Here is a 12509-nt window from a genome sequence, read left to right as displayed (position 1 = left end):
ACCATTGGCACACCAAATTTTAGTTTACAATCACTTCTCAAAATATACTTTTGCTGATATATAGTTTTGGGAAATACTTCTGGAAAGAGAGATATATTTTGAACACATCAGAACTGAACTTAAATAGCAACTGATCACTTTATGCCTAGAGTAGTGATTTTCCTGTCATGGTCTAGGATTTTATGAGGCCTGTTGGGATGCCTTCCTTTTTTGCCTTCAGGAGGTCAACTGCTCCTTTATTTGTCAACCAAAATTTCATGTTGTGAGATGTAATGTGCAAAACAATACATAGTGTCCTTTGACAAAAGCCTACCTTACCCATGCCTACCTTATCCATGCCTACCTTACCCTTTTTTCTAAAAGAAAATGGTATGTCAGTGAAAAATGGCAATGAGACAAACTTTCTTCTTTTATTTATCTCTTCATATAAGCCATTTCAATCCACTGGAATGGCAAATATTGTGTCTGCTTATCAAAATAATGTGTGAAAAATTTGCAAATGAGCTGCATCTTATCGCCCGCTCATAAATCTCCACATGAAAACTGACAGTGGCAGTTCTTTCTTAGAAAAGAACAAAATCCCATTGCTAATATTTTAAATGTACCAAACAAATCCTGTGATATTTGCGGCTTACATTTGAGTGAAAGTTCAGTCCATATCATTCCAGTTCTGGCTAAGTGTCACATTACTATATTAGAACTCTGTAAATATTTAACACATACAACTTTTTAACCACAGGAATTATGGGAAACATTTTTTCTATTATAAATAGCAGTTACAATTTCTTATCACACACTGCATCACGTGACATTTCTCCAGTTTTTCCTCCTCGATGTGTAAGGGCATCTACCATCCTCAATGACTCACATTTATTTTCATTTAACTTACAAATTTTAACTTCGTGTTTCCTTTCTTTATCTAAGTGTTTTTGCACTTCGCTCATTACAACAACATTTGGTGCATCCCTCATGATGCCTTCATTTACAATATTGTTCACCGCAACAAGGAATTACAATTTAACCAGGAGATGCAGGACATCAGATATCACACTATTCCAACTCTTAACTAAGTTTTGACAAAAATGTTTTTTACAATGCTGTTCAGGTGAATGATCAGTTTAAAAATGAAGGATTCAAAAGGTCACAAACAACCATAATATGGCGTGTGGGAGCAGTTCTATAAAGTCATATTACACGTCCTATGCTCATGTCACCATACCATTTGTGAATAACTTATAACAATATTTGAAACTGAATACCAAATTAATTCTTTCAGCAAGTGGTGAGCAATATTAAATCAAGTGAAAAAGCATCATCAAAGAAAAAGTAAATCTCCATTTTGGGTGTTATTAATGGTTTTTTCCCTCTTCTTTCCAAAAACTGCTAGTTTTTAGCTCAAAAAAGATCTAGTTCATCCAATTTTATAACAAAAAAAATTTCTTCAATAAACATAGAATACGAACAGGAAACATTATACATAGCATGAAAATCTTTATTCTGGTGAGTACATATTGATAGAAATTTAAAAATGGAAAAATCTTACTGTGGATCTTCTAAAGCAAACAATTAGGTTCATCTACCTCCACATTTAGAACATACAGAAACCTTGAGGACACACCTTTTAGCAATTTAATATATTTACTTTTGTCAACGTCAGTCAGTATGACATTTTCAAATAAACCTTCACTTATGCACATTACAGGACTCTCACAGCAATTGGTGCAAATTACAAAAGCAGACACTTGACTGGGTTGACTACAGAGTACTTTACCAAGTTTTTTCTGTTAGTTGACACATTAGAGGAAAGTAAAGGCATACAAACATCATTAGGATAATACCAAGTAATGTGGTACTTAAACCAACCTTTGAGTTCACAATCCTTTTGCGATGCTCTCACAGCTTTACTGAAAATATTTAACACACTGACTGCCATATGCATAATGATGGATGTTTCATCACCAGGATAGTGGGTACATGGCATCAGGCATAATTATGGCTCTGCAGTGGCTACCAGTGGATACATGGCATCAGATGAATGGCTTTGCTGTTTCAGTGGCCTCGTGGCAGTCAAGTATTGAAGCGGTGAAAGCTGCTGTTACCAATTACTCAGCCAGCTCATTATTCAACATCATCAGATTTTAAATATCAATTACACAGTCTTTCTTCCGCTGATTTTGATGTTTGTGAATAAATTAATTAGCAATGAAAAGCCCTTTGATGTAACTCAGAATGCTGTGCAATCCAGTAACAACAACGTAAGCACACTGTTGAATTTCTGAAGGCAGGGCATTGTGTAAAGTTAGCCCTATCTAATAAATTCCATGAAGACTTTAGGAAGCAACAGTTAACCCACATAAAATTCGTGTTTGAGTAAGCCCAGGAGACCATGCACAGTTATTCTAGGTGACACTGATCCCAGGAACCAATGTATTTTTATTTAGAACACTGAACAGGTACAAACTGGTTTCCCCTGTGCTACATTTGCAATACTGTTGTGGGGTACTTCCACCTTCTTTAAGTATTTATAATATGAAAACGTGAAGACAACAATGTTTATGATGGAGAAGAAGATAAAGAATTTCTTCCTACTTCCCTCGCCAGCATCAATTCTTTTTTATATTTCATCTGGTTTCCTTTTTATATTTCATCTGGTTTCAGTGCTTTCTGAGATATTGCCCCCTTTTATTCTTCACTACAGATCCCTTGTCTCCAATCTGTGCCAGCGCAGAAAAGATTCCCTATCCCTAACCAGAACACAGTCCCACATAATGTTCCTGCATTGTATGGTGTTTTCTGGCTCAATGGTTCCCTCCCCCTGCCAATGGGCTGACCATCAAATTACTCATATCTGGTTGCAACCAATCCTCTCACTATGACCTCTATCTGTTCAAATTCCATCAGTCTGCAGCCCACATCAAGTTAGCCCTGAAAAAAATATACAAATCACACTTCATTACATCTGCTCCATCTGTAACATCCTGTTGATCCACAATCTCAAATTCCTGTACCTCATTTCCCAGACTGAAACCTTTTCCCTCCAGGAACTAGAGCAGCATGCAAAATACTGCCTCAAAAAACTATCAAATTTATTCATCTCATACTCCCACCTTGAACTATCACTATCCACCACTAGTAAAAAAGGCTCCCTCAAACATCCCCCTGTAACCACCAAACTCTGCCTTGCAGACAAACTACATCAGCCACACCCTTAGAAACTCACTCCCACCATCCTACAGAGACCAGAGCCTAAATAGACCTGCAACACAGCCATGAATTTCTCCTCCAAGAGCCACAATGCCTCAGAATATCAGCCCTTTAAAAGGCTCACATCTTTTGCCTTGATTCCAAATTAAAAATCATGCCAGACTTGTCAAAGACCTTTCCTCATACTGGTTCCTACGGCAGAAACACTTTTTTTGTTGCCAATTCTACTAAACAAACTCTACTCAAAATCATACTGAACCCTGTCTTATTCAATTTACTGCTCCATCCAGCTGTGATCTAATTACCCCCCACCCTCCTCCTACCCTTTCTGAATCATCCTCTAGTAACTTGGCATAGCTTCCTAATGTCAAACCTCATCTCACAATGATTCCCCTAATCTTTCAAAATGTAAACCAATCTCACACTTGCAGAATGAACTGCAAAGATTACTTGGCAGAAGAGCTGAATGTCATATGTCCAGCTACAAGCCCTGCCACAGCGACCCCATTCCAGAAATCGAGTAGGATCTCCAGTCCCTCCTCAAATCCAGAGGTCCATCCCAGAATCTTTCTCCTGGTCTATGTCTATCCTCACCCACACCACTTCCCACATTCCTATCTTGTACATAGTTCATAAAGTACTTAAATCCAACCATCCAGGATGCCACATCATTACAATGAGCCTGTCAGCCACTCAAATTGTCCTCTATGTGGTGAGTAGCAATGTATACTATGTCATTTTATTGTAGTTATCAAGTTAGCTGTTCTCCTTCACACATGACATCACAAAGTGGCAAAAAAAGGACTCCATCAGTCCCCATATATATTAATACAACAACTTTATTTGTAGAGCATTAAATAATCTACTGTTCTCCAGAAGTGTTGCTTATATTCATTTTTATATATGTATAGTATCACACAACAATAAAACAGAGCACACTACAATAAAATGTGTTTACAGTTGTTCAATTCCACTGTGCTGGTACACAGTGATACCATGAAATAATTTTCTATCCTACTTATCAGTGTATTCTTATCACATAAAAACACTCAAAAGCATGTGAAAAACTGACAAAACTATACGTGTATGTATTTAATTAACAGCAAGAGAAAAAGACAAGGGTATGTAAGTAAGAGTTTGCAGAAGGGGTTTGTGTCACTTCATGAGAGGGTATAAACGGTAATGGAAAAATCACAGCAGGACAACTACATACTGGGCCACAAATCAGCTAATAAATGAAGCCATCATCAATCAACAGAACACACTGTGCATAGCAGGTGAAATGTTAAATAACCGAGCTTACCTAGCCTTTCTCAAGACTCAACAAAGGCAATGGAACATGCTTGCCCTTTATTCAGCACTCTTGGAGTAACTGGAGGAATCTCTACAAAGTGACTGGCAAGTCAACTTCAAAGAATTATCTTGGGGGGTACTGTATAAACTGTGTACACCTTTGGATTATTTTTCAAGCACAAATCTTCTGATGGCAAACAACAGGATGCTACAACTTTACATGCATCACATGCTGGGTATCCCTTCTGTCGCATCAACTGAAGCACTTTTTTAAAAATTTTGTTCATTTGTTAGTAACATCTCTTAATTAGGAATGAATTTTTGATCCTGCAGATGACAGTTTGCAAAAGATCATACAAACATATATAGGGAAATAAAGCTTTTCTATATAAATTGCTGAGGACAGATATTACACTGCCTTTTGTGCTTGTAACTTAATGTTTTATCAGAGAGAAGGATGCACATATAACAACATCCATAGCAAGAAATGTTAAGAGTTAGTCAGCTGCAGCCTCAATAAAATGGCATACAACCTGAACTCTTTTGATTGACGAAGGCCGACAGTGATGTCACCAAGGACACATCACAGCAGCATCGTTCTGGAATATACCAATCACCACATGCTGAAGAAAACTTTAACTTCTAACGCAATGTGTCGTGTTTCATAACTGGCACAAAACAGTGTACCTACTGTGTGGAAATTCCATCTCATAGCAGAAACAATTTACTACTTACTTACAACATGTGATACACAGTATTGTGTCATACATTACTGAAATCCCACAAAGCTTTTCAGAATTATTTTTGTAAGAAATATTCCAAAGAACTTCCCTGAAAGTGTAGTGAAAAATTTAGAAATCTTAGACTGATTTGTACCAGCAGTTGGTACTGTGTACCTGTGTCACCTATACCTACAATATTATAATTTTTGCCTATTTCTGGGAATACCCATGCTCTATTCTGTACTAGCAGGAGTATGGCAATTAACTGCAAAGGCCATTTTTATTCTCCTATCTGTCACTCATGACCTAGCACCTAATTCTACATAATTTACTAAGTGCTCCAGATCATGAAACAACTTTTTGCTATTAATCGAAAAGACTGTATGAGAATGACAGGACACACATTGATTTTTGCACCTGTTTTTACAACTACTTCCTTGAATACAAAAACATTCACAAAAATCCAAAGCTCCTCAAACTGAACTTTTATGAAGCTGAGGTCTGTAATGACTCATTTTAATTATTTCTCAAGATAACATAACTGAGATCAAAAAATAACTGTGGATTATCCAGTAGTGTCCATAAAACAGTGAGTATGATGCAAATGTAAATGAAAAACATGTTATGATTAAGAATTTAAATGGTTTCTGAATAGTTTATACTGAAACAGATTGGATATGATAAAACATCCATCTAGAAGGAGACTAAATGGTTTAGGTCACTGCTGCTAGTAATTCTTCGTGGAATGTCTTTGGTAAAAATAAATGCCAGAGATACAATTATGTTTTCACATGGATATCTAAAGAGGTAATTTGTATTTTTTCTATTTATTGGTATTCAAAACTCTTTAGCTCCAGCTTGACTGTTAAAGACATTATAATAACAAAGCCTAGTATTTTTCTGTCCCGCGTAAATGTTTCTATGAGAAACCTTTTGTTGACTATAATAGCTTTTTCCCTTTTCAAACCCCGGTGTATCAGTTCCTTACTGTGAGTACATGTTAGGACCTTTTTTGCATAAAAGATAAGAAAACATACAACTGCATTCCAATTTCAACATAACAAGCAATCTATTCCTCTCCTAAACATACTGTTGTAAAAATCCATGGATTTTTTTTGCTGTATTATATAAAAATCTGAAAGTATAGTCTTACGATAAATTAAAAAGCAAATAGGAAATCAGGCCCAAGTTGCTGAAGTTGGTGGTCTTGAGTGTGTGAGGCGTGCTTTCTTGTGTGAATAAATTGTGTGCGTTTCTCTTCTTCTGATAAATGGTGTGGCTGAAAGCTTATGCATAAGTGTCTTTTAATTCTGCATGTCTGGAACTTAACTTGTCACCTTTACAGTAATTAGCAATCTATCTTTTGCTACATTGTAAATAGCAAACATAATTAACCATGACAAAATAATAAGCACAAAGCAGAAGAAACTGAAGAGTCAGACCCCAAGTTTTATATTTTTAAAACATTTGCTTCATCAAATGAATGATACAAATAACAAATTGAAAAAATTAAAGGAAAGTTGTACAGTACCTATTTAGAAGGAAATGTTATTCAGATGCCAAGATACAAAAACACACAAGGTACAGTTAATGAATCAGAAATAAAAATATACCACTTTTTTCTCATTTTCCATTTGTGATTCTGTCAGTCTTGTTCCAGTAATACTTGTTTCATTGATTAGGAATGAGATATTTCAATAATGTCAACATTCATTTCCTACTATATTTTGAATTACTGAAAATACTGAGCATTTTGTGTAGCAAAAACACTTAAACAGCAGTAAGTTCACTAACATGTTTTAAGACTATAGGGGATGCAACCTATTTATGGACCTACCTAATTATTATAAAATTTGTATCAGATTAAATTAGCACAGATGTCAACAGTCAACTGTAGAACATAAGTTCAGTGCATTAATGAATACACCACCTTTTTTATTCCTAATTTTAATCTCATAAAGAGAAAAGAGCTACAATTATTTATGATGTCTTTTCTTGACCAATCCTTTGGTACATCGAGTTGCTGGGCAGGCAATGAACTAAAGCAGTCTCTGATATTAGGACATGGTGTCCCAGCTTTCTTTGGCTGTTCAACAAAAGACACATCAAGTTGCAGGCATGTACAATTCTTTCACCCACAGCCTTCAACAGTAAAAAGACACACAAAGCAAGCGCATCTCATGCACAAGCGACTGCCAACTCCAGCATCTCGGGCCGGAATGCAACAAAACGTGGGATGCAAGCAGCAGTCTGGAGGGGGTGGGTGAGGGGATAGCATTATAGGGGTCATGAAAGAGACGAACATTGTCTGGTGGAGTGTGCTGCAGGGACTAGACTGCCAATACGTGCAGTGCCAAGAGGTTGTGGGACAGGAAAGTGCAGGGGATAAAATAAACGGGGTGGGAGATGAGAATGTGGAGGAGATGATAGGACAAAGGGGGTGGAAAATGAAGCCAGGATAATTATGGGAGCAGAGAACATTTTCTAAGGATAACTCCCATCTGTGCAATTCAGAAAAGCTGGTGGTGGAGGGAAGGATCCAGATGGCTTGGGTAGGGAAGCAGCCATTGAAATCAAGTGTTATATTCAGCTGCATGTTGTGCCACAGGGTGGTTTACCTTGCTCTTGACCACAGTCTGGTAGTGGCCGTTCATCCTGGTGAATGTAATATCTGTTCTGAAACCTAGCAAACCCAGCAACATGGTAGAAAGCTACTGCCCCATTGCCCTATTTAGGCAGTGCTACCTTAGAGAATGTTCCAGTTGATTAGGCAGGCTTCAGACCAGGGCGTAACTGCTGCGATCAAGTCATTGTCTCTCACATCTGTCATAGAGTCAGGATGCCAAATGAAGCAGAAAACATCTGTGGTGTTTGTGGATCTAACTGCCGCCTTCGACACTGTGTGGAGGGAAGGCCTTATCTACAAATTTCTCCACATCATCCCCTGCAGAACAATGGCTAAACTGTGATTCTTGAGTTTCTCCCGGCGTATTTGATAACCAAAATATCCACGGGTATGCTGCCGGTCTATAGTGTCCAACGGGCACAATATTTCGGCGATCAAACATGTCGCCATCATCAGGTGAACTGACGGACTGAGCTCCTGTGAACGTGCCGGCACGGAGATCCGTACGCTATGGCTGCTCAGAGGGAACTGGGTTCGGTCGCGGCGGCGGCCGATTTAAATACCCTCCGCCCGCGGCGCGCTCCCTCCGCCGTCCGCGCCCAGCGCCACGGTCGCGCGGTGGAACAGATTGCGACGGCGTCTGAGATGACATCGGTGTGATGGCACTGTCCGCCGTGGTCGTCACAACTATACGTCTGCTCGATTTACTCTTGATTAACCCGATCGCTGGTTCCCAAGCCTTGCTAAGATTATAGCCACAGTCACGGTTTATGAGGTCGTCATTGGTGCGAATTTCGATGGCCTCTCTAACAACGCTGTCCCAGTATCTCGACGTCTGTACCAGAATCCTCGTGCGGTCATACTCCATGGCGTGATTTTCTGACAAACAATGTTCAGCGACCGCCGACTTGCTCGGATACATCAGTCGAGTGTGCCTCTGGTGTTCACGGCATCGATCCTCGACGGTACGCATCGTCTGACCAATATACGACTTGCCACATTGACACGGAATCTGGTACACGCCGGCCTTCCTCAAACCGAGGTCATCTTTGGCGCTCCCCACCAGTGCACGAGTTTTATTTGGAGGACAAAACACAGTTCCGACCCGGTGTTTCTTCAGAATGCGGGCGATTTTCCCCGAGAGTGCGCCTGTGTATGGAATAAATGCAGTGCCTACCTCCTCCCTCGTGACTTCATCCATCTCAACAGGTTGTGCTGCAGTGGTTGGGCGGAGAGCGCGTTGAATCTGCCACTCTGAGTACCCATTTTTTCGAAATACAGTTCTCAGATGTTCCAATTCCTGGGGTAGACTTTCTGCGTCAGAGATAGTGCGCGCCCTATGTACTAGAGTTTTAAGTACCCCATTCCTCTGTGAAGGGTGGTGGCAGCTGTCTGCATGCAAATACAGATCAGTGTGCGTAGCCTTCCGATACACCCCATGACCTAGGGTGCCGTCAGCCCTTCTCTTGACCAAGACGTCAAGGAAAGGTAATTTACCCTCCGTTTCAGTCTCCATAGTGAATTTGATGTTGGGGTGTATGGAGTTTAGATGTGTAAGGAAGTCAAGGAGTTTATCCATACCATGTGGCCAGATGACGAACGTGTCATCCACGTAACGGAAAAAGCAAGTAGGTTTCCATACGGATGACGACTTGGCTTCCTCCTCGAAGTTCTCCATGTACAAATTCGCTCAGTCCGTCAGTTCACCTGATGATGGCGACATGTTTGATCGCCGAAATATTGTGCCCGTTGGACACTATAGACCGGCAGCATACCCGTGGATATTTTGATTAATGGCTAAACTGATTAACAGCATGCTAAGCAATTGGAAGTTCCAGGTAATCACTGGAAGCAACATAAATAAGGAGGGGAAGCTAAACAATGGATTCCCCCAAGGATCAGTTCTCTCACCATTACTGTTCAATCTATACCTATCTGATCTACCTGACACTTTGTCCAGAAAATTCAGCTATGTCGATGACCTGGCTCTAGCTGTACAACACCAGAAAATAAGGACAACAGAAGAGATTCTAGCCAATGACCTGTCTGTATTAGATAATTACTTCAAAATCTGGAGACTCCAACCCAGTGTGAGTTAAACAGAAGTGTGTTGCTTCCATTTAAATAATTGGTTGGCGAATGTAAAACTGGAAGTAAGTTTCAGAGGTAGAATTCTTCATCATAATTGGAACCCAAAATATTTTGATGTCATCCTGGACCGTACAATATGCTTCAAACTGCATCTTCTTAACTTGACTCAAAAGTTGAGAACTCGAAACATCATCCTCCAAAATTTAATTTTATGACATGTCTATATTAGCCATACACTAAATAAATAATCCTGGTGGACAGCTGGTTGCTAGTCATACCAATATACCGGGTGATCAAAAAGTCAGTATAAATTTGAAAACTGAATAAGTCACGGAATAATGTAGATAGAGAGGTACAAATTGACACACACGCTTGGAATGACATGGGGTTTTATTGGAATCAAAAAAATACAAAAGTTCAAAAAATGTCCAACAGATGGTGTTTCATCTGATCAGAATAGCAATAATTAGTATAACAACATAAGACAAAGCAAAGATGATGTTCTTTACAGGAAATACTCAATATGTCCACCATCATTACTCAACAATAGCTGCAGTTGAGGAATAATGTTGTGAACAGCACTGTAAAGCATGTCCGCAGTTATGGTGAGGCATTGGCGTCAATTGTTGTCTTTCAGCATCCCCAGAGATGTCGGTCGATCACGATACACTTGCGACTTCAGGTAACCCCAAAGCCAATAATCACACGGACTGAGGTCTGGGGACCTGGGAGGCCAAGCATGACGAAAGTGGCGGCTGAGCATACAATCATCATCAAACGACGCGCCATCTGTCGGACATTTTGTGAAATTTGTTTTTTTTTTCCTAATAAAACCCCATGTCATTCCAAGCATGTGTGTCAATTTTTACCTCTCTATCTACATTATTCCGTGGTTTATTAAGTTTTCAAATTTATACTGACTTTTTGATCACCCGGTAAAATGCTGTGCAATGATTGCAGCAAAGCTGGTAAATAACATAGCTGCTTTCACGGGTGGTCCAGCTCCTGATGGGATAAGATAAACATCTGACAGGACTGGAACAGGTATTTTTGTGTATCTGTGCATGTTTATGTGTGTCTTTACAATTTTTAAAGCATCTTTGTGTGTCTTTTCACTTATCCAGCTCCTCTCAAAACTAATAACATCCATTTTGTCCATTTCTGCATCAATCCCATTTCCTCTACATAATTCCTGCCACAATTGACCCTTGTGCAACCTCAGGAAGGTACCCCTTTCCCTGGCTAAAACCCAGTCCCACATCCTAAACCATGAAGTCCCCCCAAATGGCCTATCTGTAAAGATTTCTTTCTCTGGATCCCATCCCTTCTTTCACAATGACCTATACCTTTTCAGATTCTGCCAATCCTTGGCCCTCATAAACCTGGTACTGCAAAAACACATCTCCATGGCACAGGCATCCCAGAACCGCTTCTGCTCCCTCCCCAAGATACTACTACTATGCAATCCCTACTCCATACATAACATCTCTGAAACTGTATACCTTGCTCTCCAGCACTTGAATCAGCATTCCCGACACCACTTCCATAAGTCATCCAACCTGCTGACATCCTACTACCACCTTGGGGCACCACTATCTAACTCCTATCATACCCACAGTGTCCCTCCCCATCCACCCCTCATACCAGCTAAATCCTGCCAAGCTGACGTTTTCAGCTTGCCACGTCCTCCACAACTACCAACTCTTCACCAAATCGAGAGCCAAAACATTCCTGTAATGCTGTTGTTAATCTTTCCACCAAAACCTTCAGTCCCATAGAAGTTTCAATCCTATCCAAAGGCATCACCTCATCTTCAGCCCTTCATCCAAATTTAACCATGCTGGACCTGTCAAAGATCTACTCCCCTTCCAGTCCCTCAGTGATCTCCTCCCTGCCCCCCACCCCCCTCCCGCCGCCCACCCGCAGGCCACCTTCCAGGAATTCCTTACCTCAAACTTAGCCTCACCAACCTTCCCCACATCCCTTCCTCAGAACACAAATCTTTCAGTAAAAGAAAGAACAGCCATACACAACCTCAAAACAAATCCTGACCTAGTCATCCTACCTGCAGACAAATGTTCCACCACTGTTGTTATGAATCACAGTGACTACCTGGCAGAAGTCGTCTGCCAATTATCTGACTGCTCTGCCTATTAACTCTGCCAAAGTGAACCCATCCCAGAAATCCAACACAAACTCTAATCCCTGCTTAAGGCCTTACGTCCTTCCCAGAACATCTCCCCTGAATCCATTTACCTGCTCAATCCTATGACACCCTGCACACCCCACCTTCTACATGCTCCCCAAAATTCACAAACCCTACAATCCTAGACTCCCCATTGCAGATGGTTCTTGTGCTTCCATTGAAAGAATTTTGGCTCTCATTGACCAAAACCTCCAACCAACTGCCCGCAATCAAGCCTCCCATATCAAAGACACCAACCACTTACTCCCTGACTCTCCACCTGCACCACTCACACACTCCTTTACCCCCTGGATTCCTGGTCATCACTGTTGATGCCACCTACCTATACATCAATGTCCCCCATACCCATGGTCTTACCACTATTGAA

At 40.3% G+C, this 12509-nt stretch overlaps 1 protein-coding gene across 2 annotated transcripts in view; it reads right to left on the bottom strand.

The window, feature by feature from the left end:
* The window catches only part of LOC126419896 (phosphatidylinositol 4-kinase alpha), a 205677-nt gene that overhangs the window by 154192 nt on the left and 38976 nt on the right, over positions 1-12509 (bottom strand). The window contains exon 9 of one of the 2 annotated variants that reach the window (XM_050087159.1): positions 5031-5096. The exons of the other annotated variant lie outside the window; for it this stretch is intronic. Coding sequence (XP_049943116.1) covers positions 5031-5096 — 66 coding nt within the window. The remainder of the gene's footprint in view (positions 1-5030; positions 5097-12509) is intronic. 2 annotated transcript variants of the gene reach the window in all.

Source organism: Schistocerca serialis, chromosome 9 (assembly GCF_023864345.2).
Source record: "Schistocerca serialis cubense isolate TAMUIC-IGC-003099 chromosome 9, iqSchSeri2.2, whole genome shotgun sequence".
NCBI classification, from domain to species: domain Eukaryota; kingdom Metazoa; phylum Arthropoda; class Insecta; order Orthoptera; family Acrididae; genus Schistocerca; species Schistocerca serialis.
This window is presented reverse-complemented; position numbering and strand designations above follow the sequence as displayed.